The sequence below is a fragment of the Coloeus monedula genome (assembly GCF_965178545.1).
Source record: "Coloeus monedula genome assembly, chromosome: Z".
Lineage (NCBI taxonomy): Eukaryota > Metazoa > Chordata > Aves > Passeriformes > Corvidae > Coloeus > Coloeus monedula.
The window spans coordinates 35,200,179-35,220,379 of NC_138822.1; the positions used below are offsets into that span (position 1 = coordinate 35,200,179).

Genomic DNA, 20,201 nt, shown 5'->3' on the forward strand with positions numbered 1-20,201 from the left:
AGATGCAGGCAAGACACAGAGAAGAAATAACAGTATCTGGAAGTGACTAAAGCACAAATCAAGGGTTCAGGATAAGGATGGAAAAAGAGAGTGTTAGACATGTTATAGACAAAGATACTAACAGAGAACCCAGGCTTAAATTAATAGGAAACGTTCCAGCTGCAAGACTTCAAGTGTGTATATTAATACTCGCAAACTCTAAGTATTTATTGGTGTCTCTTTTATTGTAGCTCTCTTTATCTGCAGTTTAAACCTGCAAATGGGTGTGCATACACAGATTTCTCAGATTATAGTATTTTCTGTTTGTGTGTACATTAATGTAAATATAGTAAGGCTGATGAAAACAAGTGTAACTGAAAACTGTTTACATCCGAAAGTCTCAAGCATGGTACGTATTTCACTGGGGAGGGAGGAACTGGTCAGGACAAGAGGAGACAAGAATGGGGAGAAGGAAGTCAACCTCTCAATAAAAACTGAAAAAGATTTAATCTAATAATAAAGATGTCTCCCTGGGCCCCAAATGAAAAGACACAGTAGGTTTTTCCACTTAATTGTTTGTAAAATTGAGGTCTGATTGACTAAAATATTAGTAAGAGCCCTAAACTATTTCTGATGTTTACATAAATTTCTGCTGAAGGGAAGTTCTTCAGAAGTCCCTGTACAGTCTTGTCTAAAGACGGTTTCCCTGCCAAACACTTTCAAACATGTGACAATTTTTCCCATTTCTTCACTGAACAGAGAGGGAATATTTTATAAACTTTTTAAATAAACCATTTTGCATTATTTTTCCCACACATTAACATATTTTTAAAATAAAATGTAGTCAATCAATGAAAAACCTCAGAAAGCAGTCTTCTAGTTTAGATGCTTACACCTCCCAGGAACAAATTTAACAGCAGCCCATTTGGAATCTCAAAAAAAATAACCAGACAAGGGAAGTATGTTCCACCCTGGATCAATATATTCCTTTGAATAACCCCACAAATTAATTTCTGTCTGAGGTTTTAAATATTTCTGACCTAAACCAGTGGGTTTTTCACTTTAAATTTTCAGGCAGGCTCTGAAATACATTTGCAGAAAACCTCAGTTTGCTTTCAGATCTTTTGACTCACCTGCCTAAAAACAATATCCACTTCCAAAGATAGACAAAGGCATTCAGCCTCCTGGGACCATCTCATTATAAACTCCAGGAACAATAGCAGAACATAAAACCTTTAAAAGGGAGGATTTTACTTTTTTTTACTTTGACTCTACTAAGTCAAGAACATCAGGATGTTACAGACCTCTGCAAACTATAAAACCTTCACAGCCTTTTCTCCAAACCATAATTAGTTGTTACCTTGCTGGTGCCCTTTGACTAAGTAATTCTCCTTCCCTTAACCTTTGTCCAACTTTCTCTCTCTATAGAGACAATGTGATTTGCTTCTCAGGAAGGTACTGCCCTTTATTCATTTTAACCTTCTCAGCTTAACTGTGGGAATCCTGGGCTCCAGCCTCCCCTCTCACCTCCTAGACAGCTATGCATTTATCCATCAGACTTAGAGGGCATGATTCAAATCCAATGGTGCTACCAAAATAAAGTCTTGCACTTCAGTAAACAAGAAGTATTTCCACATTCACGTTAAAAACCCCATTAATCTTACTGCAAGTTCAGCTGGCACCTGCAAAAAATCCCTGAGTTCATTATTTCATACAAGTACCTGCAGTCCTGTCACTTTAATACCACACAATGTCAAGAAGGGTCTGAAAAAAATTTAAAAATGAAAAATAAATTTCTGCTATGATATGCAACAGCTAAGTACATACAACTGATCTACTAAGTAGCTTAATTAACAGTTTCACACACACAGAAAATTACTTCAGATCACAAGAGAAGTTGATTATCTGAAAGGCAGTAAGAAGATTTAAATTCACACTGCAACTTCCACTGATTTGACCAGACAGAGAAGACCTAGGGAAAAATGGGATCCAAAATACCAGAGACTGATAATTGTTAACTTGCGTACTGATCTGACAAAATGAGTTATTTTACTGCCTCTTCTCATAAAATAAATTTCATATATTAGATAGAAGTCTTCTTGTGATCCTAAATATACTAGCAAAATGCTTCCCTATCACGTGTTTGTCAAAATTATTTTTTCAGCAATACCACTGCAAGTGTGGAATTAAGCTACTTTGCATACCTTGGTCAACTTGCTAGTTATAGCAAATTTCTAGGTCACATTCAACAGAATGGTCACACATATTATATATCAAGCCCAAATTTTACAAAAACAAACAAGAGGTAAAAATGCAACAAAATACCAATAGAATTTTTAGCCAGTATGTTCCTCTACTTCAGGTTTATAATTATCTACTGACTGCTTGTAATTTCACCCACATCTTTTCTATGTAAGTACTAGCAACAAAAGAGACCTAATTTCAACTAGCATCTAATTTTTGTTGCTGTAAATTCTGGTTTTTTTCTATTGATTCAACTTTTACTCCAGTTTTTAGCCACACTATTTTAAAATTAAAGGATGCTGCTTCACATGTCCTAAGCAATTTACAAGAACTAGGAGATATTCTAGCTTAGACATTCCCTAGGGTATCAGCCTTTCACTACGCAGTGCACAAAACATTAAACTTTAAGTCCCCTTTCTGCACCTTTCACACTCTTATTTCTAGTCAGGTACTTAAACAAATAGTAAATCTAACTAATTTCTCCTCTCCCTCTGGATATGTAATATGTGGTAAGGAGAAGAACTGTTCAGTAGCCGAAGAATAAACTTTTTAGAGCACCCCTGATAGTAATAAGCACATACAACTTCACCTGCCACACAAAGGCACTTTTTGTCAAAATCAGTCCCACTTTCTCTTGCCCACTTTCATCCTGTTAGATGGCTGTTTCTGTTCTTACAATGACCACTCAACCTGTAGCAGAATACAAGCACAGGTATATTTGCAACTCCATGATAAATTGCATTAGAAAACTGGTCTGGCTTACAAACAAATCACCAGCAGAAATAAGTAGTTCGGTTTATCACAATCTCTCACCACACAACTGAACAAAGAATTTTGCTACCCTCTCTCATGGGATAGCACAGAAAATAGGAGCTTCCAGAGACACAGGAAGTAGGAACTATTTATTTGGCAGCAGTTTCGGCTTATGTCAGTTGAAAGCATACGTAAAATTGCAGCATCAGTTCAGAACTGTGGCTAGACTTCAAGAGCAGAGGGGAACTCTTCAAAATTAAAGAACTGACGTCAAATTTAATTTTCCACTCTTAACAGTCACAGCAAACTAGCACAAAGCAAATCTCATCATGGGTATAACAAACTCACCAGTAATCAAGAAAAAGCGTAAGGCTTTTTAAAAGGAAAAATAATACTCATACCTAATTCAAAAGACATTAGAGGTGTACAAAAGTAGATAACCAAACCAATCAACCAAACAGTGAAAATATTTTCCAACAGGTTTATTATTTCATTGTTCTAAAAGAAACTTGTAAAAATGCCAAAATTTAAAATTATCCATTATTTTCTACTACATAACCCTATCCTAAGTTTCTTCTAACTTGCCAAACAAAAATCTGCCATGTCATTTGTTGTCCCAAGTTGATGTTCTGAAAAGTATCAGATACAACCAGTCCAACTACCTACAAAAAATGAGGGAAAATAGTGTAAGTTTATTCATATTAAAAAGGTACTGTAGCTCAGCTCTTTCATTATACTCTCCACTACTTCCAAGTTCAGGAGAAGGAATTCCTTTTATATTCTCTAGAATGGTCTTCTAGGTAACAAAAGGGAGGTTACGACTAAAAAAAGGTTATACTTGAACGGCTTAATATGAAGTTAAATAAGTGGTACTTGTAATATGTGTTAGTATTTAACGTAACAGTAAAGCTTGCCTTGAAGGTTTTTCTCAGTATCATGTGCTAGCAACTACCGCAACTGAAATTACCAAGGAGATTAGTTGTGAAGAAGGAAGATTCCTATGGCTTCACCCAGGTCATTATTGCAAACAAAAATCAATATTAAATTATTATGAAGTAGTAAGAACATCACCACCTTTCAGTCAAAACAAGAAAGAAGTCCATGAACAGCATGTAAGTGCCATCATACTAAAATAAACTTTCACATTAGGTCAAATTTCCATTATCAAATTTAAAAAAATGTTTTACTTAACAGACTACGCACTTCAGAAAAACTGCCCAAATTTTATTCTGGATGCTTCTGAAACTGACAATGCCATTTGGTTAGAGCTGAAGAATGAAAGTCTGCATTTTCTCCAGTTTTTAGATAGTTAACATAATTACATATTGTGTTAGACATCAAAAATAAATCCTAAAGACTTTCCTTACAAAGCAAAACCTCATTTTAGCAAGTCAAATTTATGATTATTCACCTAATTTAGTACCTATTTGTATGTTTAAAAGGTAAAGATGAAGTTTCTCTGATAATTATTTTTTTCAAAATCAGTATCTCGCTTTACTGTTTTCTCACAACCGCTTCTTCAGCAATTAATCCCAACCCTTTTTCTTTACATAAAACTTCTAACAACACAAGTGTTTAGAGACCCAGAATCATGATCTGATAGGTCTATAAAAGCACAATGAAAAATTGTCCTTACCTCGTAACTTCTGAATGCTGAATGAGTTGTATCTTAACTCCCCTGTACTTATGTGTTTGGTATTTTTAAGATGGTGCAATTCGAACTAAACATAGTATTCCTGCTGAAGTCATGCAACTTACTTACATAATGACATTATCAGATTTCAGTTTGAAGAGCAATTATGACATATTTAGCATTTGTCTACCCTTGAAGAAGTCTTGCTCCTGCAGTTTTACTAGCAGACTAAAAGTCTCATCTATACTAAGATTATTGATATGCTGCAGCACACTCTCATTTTTGGCTTTTTATCCTGTTGCTGACATAGCTTTTTTGATAATCTCTTGGCATTCTTATGATAAAAGCAGTTTGCAATTTAGCAAGTACAAAATAATTTCAAGATTAGGCTGGTTTTATTCCTTTGCCTACATTAACAATTATTATGCTAATTGTCTCCCCTGATACCTGTCTTTCAGAATCCTAATTTATATTGTCTCTCTCTCCTACCACATCTCTCTCCCCTATTTAAATAACTTAAGAATATATTGATTCTGCATGGGACTATAAACTTTCACTTGAATTAAAAGCAGCCTAATTTCTAACATATAGAAAAATCAACACCTCTATCTACTTCTTTTTCATAGAAATGCCACCACAGAAGTTACTACCAAAGGTTCAATAAACAGAACTACAATGAAAAAAGTAGTGAGAGTTCACTGTAGAAGGCTGTTTAAATGAGTAGTAGTCATGTCTTTAAACCCATCCATCAAGTTAATTAGAATCACTGCTTCCTACAAAAGTCCAAACATGCTGAATTCTCTTATCTGTTACTCCTTTGAGGTTTTCAGTTGCATAGACTCAGTGATCCAGTGTATATTGGTAAAATTTGTATCTCAATCTGGTATCAAAAGCTAGACAGCATGCTTTCTGGTACAAACTCCTTCAATAAATACTAAACAAAGTAAATTTTAATAACACATGCCAAAAAAAGGAATTAAGAACCCTAGCTCACTCGAAGTTCTGATCAGCACTGCATAGGCAGATACAAGAATTCTATCCTGTAATTATTTGTTGGGAAGAACTTGTCCTCAGGGCAAAATAGCCATATGTTTAATGGAAATGAATGACTCATTCTAAGGTATTACCACTATCCATAGTTTGTTTCAGCAGGGAAAAGTGCTAACACAGTTATTGAATTCACTTGTCATAAAAACATTGAGAACAGAGCATTATATACAGAAAAGATTAAGATTACAGTCCCCAGGTATCAGCCTTAGGAGGTTTCATGCAGTTACTGAACAGCATAAAAAACTTCAGTTGACAGGCCTCAGCAAGTAACTGGCACTGTTTCATATCCATACAAGAGAAAGCTTTTAATGTCACATACCGATTTCTTTTTAATGTCCTCCAGATCTTTGAGTTCATTCTCAATCTTTGTGATTAATTCCCTGAGTTCATCAAGATTAGTGCAAATAAGCTAAAAAAAATGAACACAAACACTTGGTGATGTGGGACTTGGAAAATGTACAGTGAAATTAAATAAAATTTAAAAGTACATTATTACTTAGTGCCACCATTTGATTTTTATTTTCTCATAGTATTTTTAAACATAAAAAAAAAAACAAACAAACAAACAAACAAAAAACCAGGACTTGTTGAGAGGAAAAAAATCTAAGAAGAAAATACTCTTATTCTTCAGACATAAACCACATCTCTACCTGTAAGCTTCCATTTCAAAATATAGGTATTTTCTTAAAACTTCTGTGAATAACAACCACCAAATTTGTCTCAAGTACAGTAATGAGTTAGAACAGCTCTGAGTATCAAACAAGTCCTTGGTGAACTAAGTACACTAGCTTTGTAGTATGCTGTGGTTATAACATATAACACTTGTTACAACTTTTCCTGAACATACCTTTAAATGCTTACACAGAGTATTCCAACCCTGGATATGTTCAAGAGGCATCTGGATCTGGTGATGGGGTTTGGTGATTTAGGAGTGACAGTGGTAGTACTGGGTGGACAACTGGACTGGATGATCTTGAAGGGCTCGTCCAACCTTGATGATTCTAAGGCAGCCTAGTCATCTACCAAATCTACCTACTTAACACACGTTTTGAAAAAGTATTACATTCTTCTTATTCTTGTCTTTAGAAACCAGCTTTTTACATTTTTTTCCTTTCAGAAAATGGACACTATTTTCTTGAAAAAATTGTCAAACAAAGGTGATCTGTCTTACATATTTTGTCTTACCATCATCTAGGGCAAGTTAAGACTTAAAAAACTAGACATTATTAAGATGTTATGTTCTTTCAGGTTATCCAATATTAAGAAAGACTTGCTTTTTCTGAACAACCTTATTATTGAAAACATGTTGAAAAAATTTAAGAAAATTAAATAAAAAAACCCCTACAATCCAAAACTCACCCCCAACATTAAAACATTTTTATCAAACAACTGCTCAGTATTTTTTCCAAATCAGCAATTTATAACAATATATTTTTATTTCAAATTCAAAAATGTGCAGTTCCAGATTTTCAGCAAATTCATATTGAAAAAGCACCTTTGCTAGTCACGATTAAAACACTGAATCAACACTTTTAGCAAAACAAATTTCAGAAACCTCTAATGCACACATGCCATTATTTTCGTAACATTTGTGTGCATTTGAAGCATCGAGGAAATGGAGTGACTCAAACCAAAGCTTACTGTTTTCTCATTTATCATGTTTAGAATAGGAAATTAATAAGGAAATTGCAGTGTCTTGCCACAGACAGTGTATACAAAATCTGCTTAGGAAGGTATCTCTCTTAACCCAGAAAACAGAATTACTACGTGCAACTCTACTAGGTTCAACATGCACGTCCTGCACTTAAAGAATACATAAAATACAAACTGAATACATATACATAAAATATAAACTGAAGCCAAATACTGGCTTTGTCTGGCCTGTGAAGAAATCTATGACACTGCATTATTAAGCAAAAAAGTACATCACAAAATCCTTGACAAAAGTCAATAAAGGCATGGATAAAAGTTTTCCCTACACAATTATAATCCACTTGTTTTGACTATACATACACCTGACAATTCAGTTACTAAATTTTATTGCTGCTTTTTATTTTTCCTATGTGACCAATACAAACTACATCAATAGGAAAAACAATGCCAATAAATACAGTTTAATTTTCTTGGGGCTGGGGGTGACAGGCAAGAGTAATCAAATCTCTAAGTCACAATTTTCATCCGATGAGATGTACATTTGAGGGTCATAACTGTGTGTCAATTACCTACTGGTAAAACAAGGAAAGTAACAGCACCTGAGTTTGGAGGATTTACGGTCAAAATTAGTTTAGTATTTGAAATACTGGAATACTCTACTGAAAAGCACTATAAAAAGGGTTCAAGAAAAAACTTTGATTTTTTCATTCACAGTATGACTTGAGATGAGAAAATAAAGATGCGTGCTGACTGGGAAGAAGCTAATTCTGAAACTTCTCTCACATGGTTAACATTTCCTATCTTACAGAATGAAGCTAGCGTTTTGAAGAAAGAATGAAAAAAACAGTAATGAAAATAACGAAGTGTACTTCACATGATCATTTTGATATGGACTCTAGATGCTATTTCTCCCAATGAGATTCTTATTTATGTTTCAGTGTTCTTTGCTCATGGTTGGTAATTGGTGGAACTTAGCAATTCAATTTCCTGCAAACAAGATTGCCTTCTGACTTGTTTTGTATGTTTTTATGGGTAAGTTAACATTAAGGCAAAGAAAAAAGTATTAATGTTACAATCTAATAATTCTGGCACATTCTGATAGCTTACTGGCAGTTTCACATCTGGCTCCTGAAGAACACGCTTTCTAATCACTTATCATGAAAAAAATAATCAGAAGTGAAAAAAAATTTCCTTTTTGAAATAACAGAGAGAGTGAAATATTTGCCCCTATTCTCTAGAACACTACATGGTGGCTTAAAGATTCAGGTTGTAAACATTTACATTGATGTAATCTCATTAGTTGTGTACATGTTAACATGAGTACATGCAACACAGACACCACCACATCCAGCACAGTACTTACTACATAGGGACTTATTTTTCATAGGCAATAAGCATCCTGTTTTTCAACTGTATAGAGTGGAAGCTTCAGGTACTCAGTATTCGGTAAAATTTCAAATTCAGTGTTCAACTTTCATGTTATGATACAACCTCAGATCTCAGTAATCTCTCAAAGACTCTCATTGACTCCTAAAACTTCAAGGAAGAAATACAAAGAAGTCCCCCCTGAGCTTTTAAAGGAAAGACGGGGAACCAAGCTCCATTCCAACTTGGGACTCTCCTGTAATCAATTTATAAATGAACTCTTTAGCATCATAGAACCATATCTAATCTGTGGATCTATAGATAAATACAAACCTAGTGTACTCCCCCAGGTCACTGATGTCTTTCCTTGCCCCCTTAACTTCAGACAAACTTTTCACACAATTTTTACACACTTGAACAGGGTCTCATCTTTATTTCAAGTTATTTGTGTAATGACTGTTATTTATAATTGCATTTCCTACGAAGCTGCTCTTTTATCACTGATATCTACACGTGGAAAACGTTCAGATATCTCACTTTTGAGATCTGCATTTAATATAGACCACAGCTGATAACACTGAAATTGTTCAAGACACACTGAAACAGAGTGTTCACGTTCCTTTTCTCCTTAATTATCATACATGTAGGTCCATATGGCTAGGTGTGAACGTACATGAGGTGAAAGGAGAAAAGACTCAGGGAAGCACTGGTTACCAAACCTAAATGTAGTCTGTAACTGGAAAAAAAACCCAAAACACATTAATGTCCCTTCTGTACAGCAGTGCAATTACTGTTAATTTCTTTAAAATGTTAATGAGCAACAGTAATAAGTAGCTTGGAACTCAGAATAATAAGCAAGAGACAAATCATGATCTATGAAGCTGTAAACTCACTTCTCCAATTAATTTTTAAAATATTAAAACCAGGACTTGGTTTTTGTGCCTTTTTATTTGGTAAAAAGGATTTAATTTGCATCTGCTTTTGATTTGAGTTTGTATTTTTTGGTTGTTTTTAGGGGTTTTGTGGTTTTTTTTTAAAGCAGCCTTGAGCTATATATTATAAAAATGGCATTCTAAATATTAGATTAGGTAGCACTATTATCTCCTGAATTTTTGTTAGTAATTGATTTTGATTTGTGTCACTGCACACATTAGAAGACTTATTAATACTAATTTACTCAGCTTTAAAACTAAGTCATAATTTTCAGGTAAAAGATCTATCTATACTTAAGTATAGAACCTAATCCTACAAAATAAAGTGCCTTCTGGTTGGGTTTGGGGGTTTTTTACACTTGTAGGCCGCATATTATGAAGGCTGCATATGTAGGAAACATATTATACTTTTTAATTTATTAACTTTCACTCCAAAAGCACTGATGGGTAGACATGAATAGCAATATTCTTGTGGTTATACCCTCCAGTATATCTCACAGGGCCTATAAGCCCTAAGCCGTTTTACCAAGCATTTGAAAAATATACTTGCATTTTTAACCAGTTACATAATTTCATAGTTCGGCCATTCCTGTATGTGGGGAAGAATGTATCGAAGCACACCTTACCAGACTCCAAAAGTCTAAGTATTCTTCCAAATATAAACATTTTAACATTTGCAAATTCTTCTAACAGTCATACCTCTTGAAAGAGTCAGCTTAAGTTGCTAAAAACTGTTGTTAAAAAGCTCCTCAATAAGATTAAACTGCTCAATACTAATCAGTCTGAGCCTCACCTAAAACAGATATGAGTCCTAGCTTTGATCAAAAGAGCCAGAAGTATTTTATTACATTCTAATGTAAGGGTTTACAGATGATAATTAATATACACTTAGATACGTAAATGTACCTATGTTTTATCTACTAAAGCTAAAAGGTTGGGCTAAGTTTTAGACAGTGTTTTAGACAGACTACTTAACTGTAGTAGTTTAATTATGTAAGAAGTTATTTCTAACCTTACTGTATATATCCATGGCATGCAGGTAATGTGCTTGGAAAAAAAAAAAATTTAGACACCATACCTATTTTTGGAGCTGTTAGGAAACATTTTACTCACCACCATTACAATATAGACAAAGTCAGTGTACACTTAAACATCAGTTGTTTCTCAACGCTGTTACTAACCATTTTTAACACCAGAAATTCTACTAGTTCCATCTGAAACACATGATAATGATGGAATCAGCTGATTCAGGGTGACGGTATTACAAAACAGTCATGATTCAGCTGAGTCTACTGGCCAAACTAGCAGAGATTGCTTTCTGAAGAAAAAAAAAAAGATAGCCAAAGGAGAACGTCAATGGAAGCAGCCTTGCACATATAGAGGGCAACTTAGAACTGAAGTGCTGTAACACTTCTACTACAGCACCATAAAACCGTATTAGCATAATTCATACTCTTGGTGCTTTCTGGAGCCTAAGAGATCCTAGAGGCCTAGAAATCACATGGTGATAAGGAATAACAGTTGTAAGCAGGGTGAGCGCTGTTGCTTATCTTGCAAGCCAAATTTCAGTTCAAGAACCACATTGTCACTCCTCATACAAAACCAAGTAATTTTATCCCAGAGAATTACATCTACCTTGAAAATGTTTTTAACAAGTCCTAGTATTTACAGGTTTTATACTGTAACAGATATATCTGGGATCATAAACAACACTGAAAATAGTGTTCAAGCTGCACATAATAAAAATTGTAAAATATTTTTTACCAAGAGAAGGTGAAATGTACTTCTAAAAATACTACCAGTTTAAGCCTTTAAAACTAGAAGAAGCTTCAGTTAATATTTCCAAGGTCTCTATCAGAAACTAAAGGACTTATTTAACATACATTCAGATTTCAACTGCTTAAAACAAAAATTAAAATAATTTACCTGAAATTCTGGTATGGTAGACTTTCTGACACCTTTCCTCTTCTTTGTGATTGCTTTTTTAGATAGCGATTTTTTTCCTTGTAAGATTAAAAGAGAAAAGCTTCATAATGCTGTTTGTTTTACTTTATTAATAAAACCAAATTACATGCAGACTTGAAAGTTAAACTGCAACTGATGATGGCTTTCAGTAAAGCATGTAAACACGATGCATAAGAACTAGACTCAGCAGAAGCAAACATTAAACAAGTATCTGTGTACTGCAGTCTTTTGTGTGGGGTAGAAGGAAAAAAAAAGAAGAAAAAGAAAAAGCCTACTAAAATTTCAATAATACAGACTCTAAAAATCCAAGTCATAAAAGTAACATTCACACCACTCTTTTGAAAGAAGTGAAATCTAGAACTTAAGGCACAAACGTAAGAAATACAGCATCTTACCTGCAAGATTTTTTTCTCTAACACTGTAAAGAATCACATTAGGATCTGGGATCTCAGTATCTAATAGTAAAAAGACGCACTCAAAAGACAAGCAGTATCTAGAAATCCCTGATTGAACATACTGAATTTACTAAGGAAATCAGATTGATTTGTTTTTTCTGCCTGTGGCAATACCTAACATTTTTAGAAGAATGCAAACAACTTCCTATAATGCACTTCACACGCAGCTGTGCTATATACAAACCCGGTGTAACAAAAAATCTCTTTGAAGGTAAGGCAAGTGCTCTACTGCCTACACTATCAGAGTTCACAAGTCATATACATTTCTCAAATCAAGTAGTTATGTCACAGCAAGACAGCAAGGTTTCTTATATGGTTATTTCTACATTTATACCATAAATTCGAACAAGATCACTTTTGACTTGTTCACTCAGGCCAAAACCATCACTCTAACATTATCACTTGTTCACATTCTGGAGTCCTAAACAATAATTAAAAACCTTAAACAAAGAGAGAGCATGAAGAAAATAATCATACAATGTAGAATTTGTTGTCAACTAGCATGATTGCAGACACTTGGTAATAAGCACAGGCAGATTTGATATTTATATGAACGAAAATATTGGCAAAAATTGCACTTAACCTTCTTCCTAACAGATGCTTTAGGTGTGTGCATATGTGTATGTACATGCACATACAAATATTTATAGATGACTACGCAACTATATTTCCTGTTTATTACACTGTGAGTTTTCTGAACGTCTTACCTGACTCTGAAATAAACACAGCTATGGGACAAGGCACTTGGCTTGAAGAATCTATAGCTGAAACTCCACACAAAATCAAACTATATTAAAATCAATAAAACAACCTAGAAACTCCCCATACCAAACATATTAAAAAAATTAAAGAGCCCTCAACTACCAAAACCCAGCACTTATATATTTCACATTAGAGAGCAAGTGATAACACAGAGAAGCTTATTTATTAGAACAATAACCCAAACATTCTGACAATGGGCAAAAAAGCCAGCATTTTTGTTATATACTTTATGAATACAGCTGCGCGCTACTACTGAGAACAGTGCTGTTCATTGAATGAACTAAAGTAGACACTTAGAAGCTTTTTTGACAAACTGACTCAAAAAGAAGCCTGGTCATATGGCGGCTCCTTGTTATAGCCCTGTAAAAAAATGTTATCTGGAAATAAAATGAAAAGACAAAAAATAAGGCAGCTAGACTGTCTTGCTTCTTTACAAAAAAGAAAAATTTTAATATGTTTAAAATAAAATTTTCATTTTACTTGAATACTTTCAACATATTTTTCAACAAGTATTTCCTTGACTATTTTCAGCATCCAGTGCTATATGATGTATGATGCAGTACAATTCAAGATGTAACAGTTAAACAGAAATATTCTCTTTTCCCCAATATATCCTTATGAAAATGGCGAGGAAAATTTTTAGAAAGAGTTACAAATAATTAGAAACCCAAATAAAATAAACATTTCTTCCTTCACATCAGCATGAAAAGCTGAAAAGCATGAAGTAGGAAATACACGGAGATACAGACACACCAAAAATTCTTGTCCAGAAGCACAAGAAATATGAGCCTTATGTCGTTAAAATAAAAATAGAATCTGACATATCATGAAAGCATACCTGTTGGAATATATACCAAAAGACCTATACAGCTCCCAGGCTAGGAACTGGTGTGAGCTAAGCATGAATCTCTATAGACCAGCAACACAGTCTTTTTCCCATCTTTTTGACACCAGATGTCCTATGGTGCAGGCATTTTTTGATATCATGAATTAAAAGCTAAGAAAAATCTACAGATATTTGTGTGATGGGAGAGAATTAATATATACAGCAAACTAATTACAGCAAATTCATCTTCTACCTCAGTAACACCTTTTAAAATACAAAATTGATGTTAGAAAGAAGTTGTAGCAGTAGTACTGGTAATTTCTCCCTTTTAAAAAAACTTGTGTATGGTTTTTCAAAAATCATTTCTCAGCTTCAAACAATGGTAACAAAAACCAAATCTTTCACGATTGGCAGTTATCCGTAATTCATATGTATTACATAGGTGAAATACATTATTAAAAAGTGTATAAAAACCCATCTTTGTAACCCAGAGGTTTTGGTGGATTTCCTCTTAGCACCCAGACTTGCAACCGTGTAATAAACTTAAGTATCTTGTCTATGTAATTGGTTATACACACCCAACTGCTAACCCTGACTGGATAACAAAATCACTAGTGAGAGGCAACTTCTCAAATCACTTCACTGAGGCCTGCTAGAGATCTTTGGCCCATAATCCCAGGTGAAGAAACTATTTCAAGGGCTTATATTAATTCCTGAGCAGATCAAGTAATGTTTCTGACAGCAGTTAGATCACAGTGCATTTTGAATCACGGTGTACTGTACCTTTCAGAGCATACTCAATTACAAATATATTTAACTGCTGACTAAAAGCGATCAATTAGAAAAACCTTAGAACCTTATTAAACCTTAGTAGAACCCTAAGTCCTTACTAGAAAAGTATTTCTAATTAAGAATCTCATATACATAATCTGTTTAGTTCACTGACTCAATTCAACACAGCCTGCTTCCTTCCCACATTGAAAGACATTCCTGTGTAACTTTACATTTACTAACAATTTACTGTGATATAATTACTAATTATGTCTCCACACAGCCTTTTCCAAAAGGCTCCACACTTCAGTTTGGTTTCAGTTCAGAGCGGAAGAGACAATGAAGCATCTCACCCCCAAAAGGAGTACATAGGAAATCAACATTTTATTAACCAAGAGCCCCTTAGCCAGCTCTGTGGAAATTCTTATACATTAAACTTAAATTCAGTAGGTGCAGGAGATACCTAACTGCTATAGGTTTTAATTTCAAGCCAAAACAAATTCTACAGATAATATCAGTGAATAGTTATGCAAGCAATTAATAAAGTAACATAACAACTAGGACCTGAACACTAATTATGAGCGTCCAAAAAACACTCTAGAGAGATTAGATGCAACTAAAACATAAGCCCTCTCAAGTTGGTCTTGCATCTAAAGGTGAAGAAGGGGAAACAAAGAAATAATTCTGATCTCTTCTAGTACTAGTTTAGGGGCAAAAAAATGAGACTAATAAACACTAAACCCCAAAAATGTTCCTGATACTTGTAAATTACTTCAGCAAGATCAGAACAATACAACCTATTTATAACTTGTTCACATTGGGATCAATTGATTCAAAAACAGAAACTTTTTTACAGATCTAGTAAAACTTTTTATTGTGAACTCTGCTATTTGAGTTCTTGAGGCTTCTCCTTGAAGAACAAAAGCAATGCCCATCCACGCTTTAAATTATAAAGTGACAACACAGAGCAATTTTGAATAAATACTTATTTTAATAATTATTTTTATAAGAATGCAACTTATTTGTTGGATACGGAGCAAAGTATCGTTATCCCAGATGGGGCAACAGATGTTTTTAATATCAAACACTAACTCAGAAGTATTTGTCATGGTAGAATACAGTTAAGTTAGCCCTGTCCAACTGCAAGAATTTCTGTTTTTTCATTACATTCTAGCAGCAACTGCAGTGTTCTCAAATTAAATAACAGGCCCTGTATCTTTCTGTTAACAAATTTGTAAGACACACTTCATGTCTTTGAAAGATTTGGCAACTACTGAGCATATCCTGTTTCCTTTCACTCTCCTATTCTTCTATCTTGCTTCCAACAGCTCTTCTTTTAGAAAATATAACACGGTACAATCTGGAAAATGAAGCATTATTACATTTTGAAGCTTCCATATTGACACAGCATACACTTTTACATAGTCAAATGAGCTAAGTCAGTCCGAACAAGTGCATTAATATTGCTGATTTACAGAACAATGTAAAGAAACCCTATAAAACCTATATCTCTGAAGACAGCGGCACAGAAGCTTAATGCATGGAGTACATTGTTACAACTTGCTGGAATACCTCACAATGTTTCAACATGATCAACAGGCTGCTCTTTTATCTACAGGCTTGACAACACGACAAAGTTTTTACAACACTGAAGAGAAAAGTCTCCAAAAGACTTCTGAAGATTAAACTCCCAAGGACAGTAAACCAGGCACTACAAAGTTGCTGCAAGGCTGTTAAATTTATTTTCTTACGTTCAAGCAATGTTTGACTTCACACACAAAATGCAATGGTACTCTAAAGAAATAAAATATATAGTAAAATGGACTTCAAGCAGGCAGACTATTATGAATCTTCCAGAGCATGAGTACAGGGTATGGAATTTACAACCAAGGTTCTTCTAAACTAGTGTGCTGTACTGGTGTTTTCTATACCAATTGGAATAAAGAGATTCAATTTACACTTACTTCAACCTCTGTTTCAGGCACATCAGTTATTTCAAATAGCCTCTGGTCCCTCCTATTTTCTCAACCCTACAAATGTTCTGAATTTCATCCAATCCCCTTTTCAAACATGCAATTGTAGGATTCTCATGCTCTTGTACTGTGCCTTGCACTGAAACTTTTATTTATCTAACTCCAGTAAGAAAATAACATTCAAAAATGAATGCATAGCATGCAGTTGTTTACAGAACTGTTCTCTCTGATTCTGTCTTTCCATTACGTTTAGTACTACTCTGTCAATAATACTGACACAGAACACTGCCACAATGATTAATAACCATCACCTTGTTTCAAAGACATAGATTCAGTAAAGTGGTTACACCTTTTCATAAACTGTAAGAAAACTGTGTCTTATGGTAAAGGTTGTATTCTCCAGTAAGTTTTGCTCACAATATTTCTGTGAGGTTTTCAGATGGAAAAACTGTCTGACCATTCTATATTCATGATGGGTACCACTGCCACAGCAAGTCAGGAGTATGCAAATCATCTCAATAGAAACACAAACTGTGACTCAGTTACTTTTAGCTGCCTATGACAACTAATAGCAGGGAAAAAAAAATTGTTGAAAACTAATGAAAGGTATTCACTTTTATATTCCTGATGTTCTCTTCTACTCACTGAGTACAGTTCATTTAAAGAACATTGTAAAGAGTTATTACGGTTAGGATCAGATTTAAATCAAGTGTCTTTGTGGACTCAGAACAAGATTTACTAAATCACTTTTTCTGCTCTACATTGTAAGGGAATCTTTAAATAGAAGATTTAATTTCAGACAATCTTTAAGAATTACTACTTAGCCTTAAACATTACGAAATACTACAAAACAAGAAGGTATTAGCATTAGTTGAATCCAATCCTACCCATTTCAGCCTAGCAGCTACAGGAGCAATGGACATTTAACAACCATAGGAAGAAAAGTGCTTTCTCGCAATGCTGTAAAGTTATTGCAAAATTTTCTCCAGCAAGGTCAAATGAAGAAGTAGTCAGAATAAGATGGGAAATGCCTCAACATATCAGGAGATAAAGAACAACAGTTCCATAAACTAGAGTCCTTGTTTGCCATTTGGGTTATTATTCAGTTTGCCTGGTTTTAAGAAGAATGAAAACATTGACGCATTTATGGAACTAAGAGTCACAAAGGTGAACGTAAAATACATTAGTTTCCCTGAATACTACATATATGAACTTCAACTGCAACTCCTAAAGTCTCTGTTTAGATGTGGGCAGTGAAATATTTTGGAAGGAGGAATTTATGATTTAAATGGTAAAACAGTTCTTTGGATGTTATGTGCAAATATTTAGGATCTAAATATTACTTGTTCTCTTAGCCTTAGATTTTGACTTCTAGCTAAATGCACTGCCAGAAGATCTTGGCTAGCTTCTTATTCTTCAGAAGACTTTTTTTTGTCACCTGGATTCTTGGTTTTGGCTTTCTGCTTTTCAGATGAAATCCAGTATTTATCTGTCAGTCTACACCATTCTGAAGAGCAGCCTCACACTTCAAAAAATACAATGTTTGAAGGAGTCTGCTAAAATCTAGCACAGATAACTTAGCCCAGGACTCAACAGGATGAAGCTTCTTTGGTGCTTCATTTGACATCAAAAACACTACAGCTACCTGAACAATTCAAACTGACTTAAGGATTTTGTAACTTTACTGTTTGCAAATACCTTTGAAATTTTCCAGTGAGTTAACTGAAATCTGGGTTGTACATCACTTACCTGAAACACTTAACTAGATGCTATCCAATTCCGTAACAAAAATGTCGTCAGCATAAAATCTGATGCTGATGCATCCCTGTTGTTGGACTCAATCAGGCCCACAGTCAAAGCAGTACTGTTCGGTGACCTAAGACTGCACAGTTCCACTGAGTGATTTTAGATTTATGATCTCATGTAATTACTCCATGTTTCTTCATAATTTGGAAAAGGTAGTATTACCAAAAAGGGGAGAAACATTTCCACAATCACTGTAATATAACATACCATAAAATGCCTTCAAGTGACACTCTCTGATGCTAACCAGTCAGTCACATTCATTCTCCTCAATATTTTTTGCAACAAGTGAACTCTTCCAATTAATTATGGTCTCTAAAGATACATTCTGCAAATTAATTACAGTTTAATCAGCTGATGGTTTATATGCTTGTGTTATCAGGGAAGTAACTTTGACTCTAAAATTAATATCCAAGTTGTTTAATGCAATAAGGTTCTGCTTTTTCACAAAATAAAATGTAGACTTATCAACTAAGGAAAAAAGCTTTTAAAAAATCCGTGTCCTCCTAATTTTTACTGTAAGTAAAAACGTCGACTTACCAGACTTGTGCTTCTTATGTTTTGCTTTCTTTTTAATTATAAACAACTTGTTCTGGATCTCAGATTTATATGATTTGAATGAATGAAGATGAATCTCACGCTTTCTTTGCAAGTCATCAAGTTTTCTCTGTAGATTTTCATTCAGAATATCCTTCAACTTCTTTTTTTTTTTTTTCTTTTTTTTTGCCAGCATCTTACTTAGTTTCCTATTATTTTGCAGTGAGGTTTCTAGCACCACTTCTTTAGTAGATTCATGGTAACTTCTGTCTTGGTTGTCATTATAAGTGCCGTTGACGTGCATTTGGCAAGCTTTCAGTGTGTTCTCCTCTAACAGACTCAGCTCAGACCTTACTCTGGCCATTTCAGTGCAACCTTGTCCATTCTCCACATCTGTTATTTCTTCTGAACTAGGGTGACCACCCATATGAACAATCTCTCCTGAAGTAATCAAATTCCTGAAGTTCTCTATAAAACAACCAGGTTTTTTGATGTCACAAACTCTTGAGGCTTTTATTTCACAGTCAATCTTCATCTCCTCTGTAGTGACTCTAAAGCTACCTAAACATGGTTTTTTTTCTGGACAGGTAACAATGGAGTCCATACTTTTCTCTCCTTCTGTCTTGGAATGACACAGCAGTTCTCTACCAGCAGAACTGATCTCCCCATTGCTTTTGCTTCCGTATTCATGTTTTACTCTTTCTGATTTAATACGTGGCACTTTTTTGACTTTGATGGGAAGAGATGGGAATTCAGGAGCCTGAAAAGGTTTTTGTTTGTAAATTCGAACATCTGCACCACAGAACTGTGGAAAGTGAACATATGCGTTCTCCAAGCAGTCATAACCAAGAATTACTTCTCTGCATTCATGGATAGGCTGACCTAGCACCGCATCCTGAACATCCTTTTGTGTTTCATACACAAAGTCACAGAGACCTTTTAGCAGCCATACTTTTTGGTAGAATGGTAGCTCATGAAATGGTTTTTCCCCCAAGGGATTAACTTCTCCAAGCACTTTGAAAAACTGGGGACATAATCCAAGTTTTTCTGCAGCACCATTAGGATTGTCAGTCTGCCCTACAATGGTATACCAGTGTTGCACTTTCTTTCTGAGTGCTGCTTCCCAAGTCCTGTAGGAAAATGTAGGCCTGCGATGTAATGTAGATCTGCGATGAGGAGGACTTAACAAAGAAGTCATTATTTTAGATAAAAAAACATTACACTGAGGCATCAGAAGACAACGTTCCAATTCATAGAATACTATTTCAGGTAAATTTAAAATCTGTTGTGCTAAACAAAGAAAATGACCAATAGATGGAATCTCCCACATTGTCTCCATCCTTGTAGGTGCTGCTTGAGCTAAAAGTGATTTTTCCCATTCTTCTATTTCTTTCTGAGAAGCTTCTTCTGCTTCTTTTCTTTCTTGATCTCTCTGCCTATTAAAAGAAATTTCATGAAAATTCAGATATTGGGTGAACAAAAAGAAATGAGGGAGAAAAA

At 34.5% G+C, this 20,201-nt stretch overlaps 1 protein-coding gene across 1 annotated transcript in view; it reads right to left on the bottom strand.

The window, feature by feature from the left end:
• The window catches only part of BRD10 (bromodomain containing 10), a gene marked incomplete at its 5' end in the record, with an annotated part of 49,026 nt that overhangs the window by 19,083 nt on the left and 9,742 nt on the right, over positions 1 to 20,201 (bottom strand). The window contains 3 exons of the mRNA XM_082301455.1: positions 5,979 to 6,068; positions 11,536 to 11,612; positions 18,705 to 20,137. Coding sequence (XP_082157581.1) covers positions 5,979 to 6,068; positions 11,536 to 11,612; positions 18,705 to 20,137 — 1,600 coding nt within the window. The remainder of the gene's footprint in view (positions 1 to 5,978; positions 6,069 to 11,535; positions 11,613 to 18,704; positions 20,138 to 20,201) is intronic.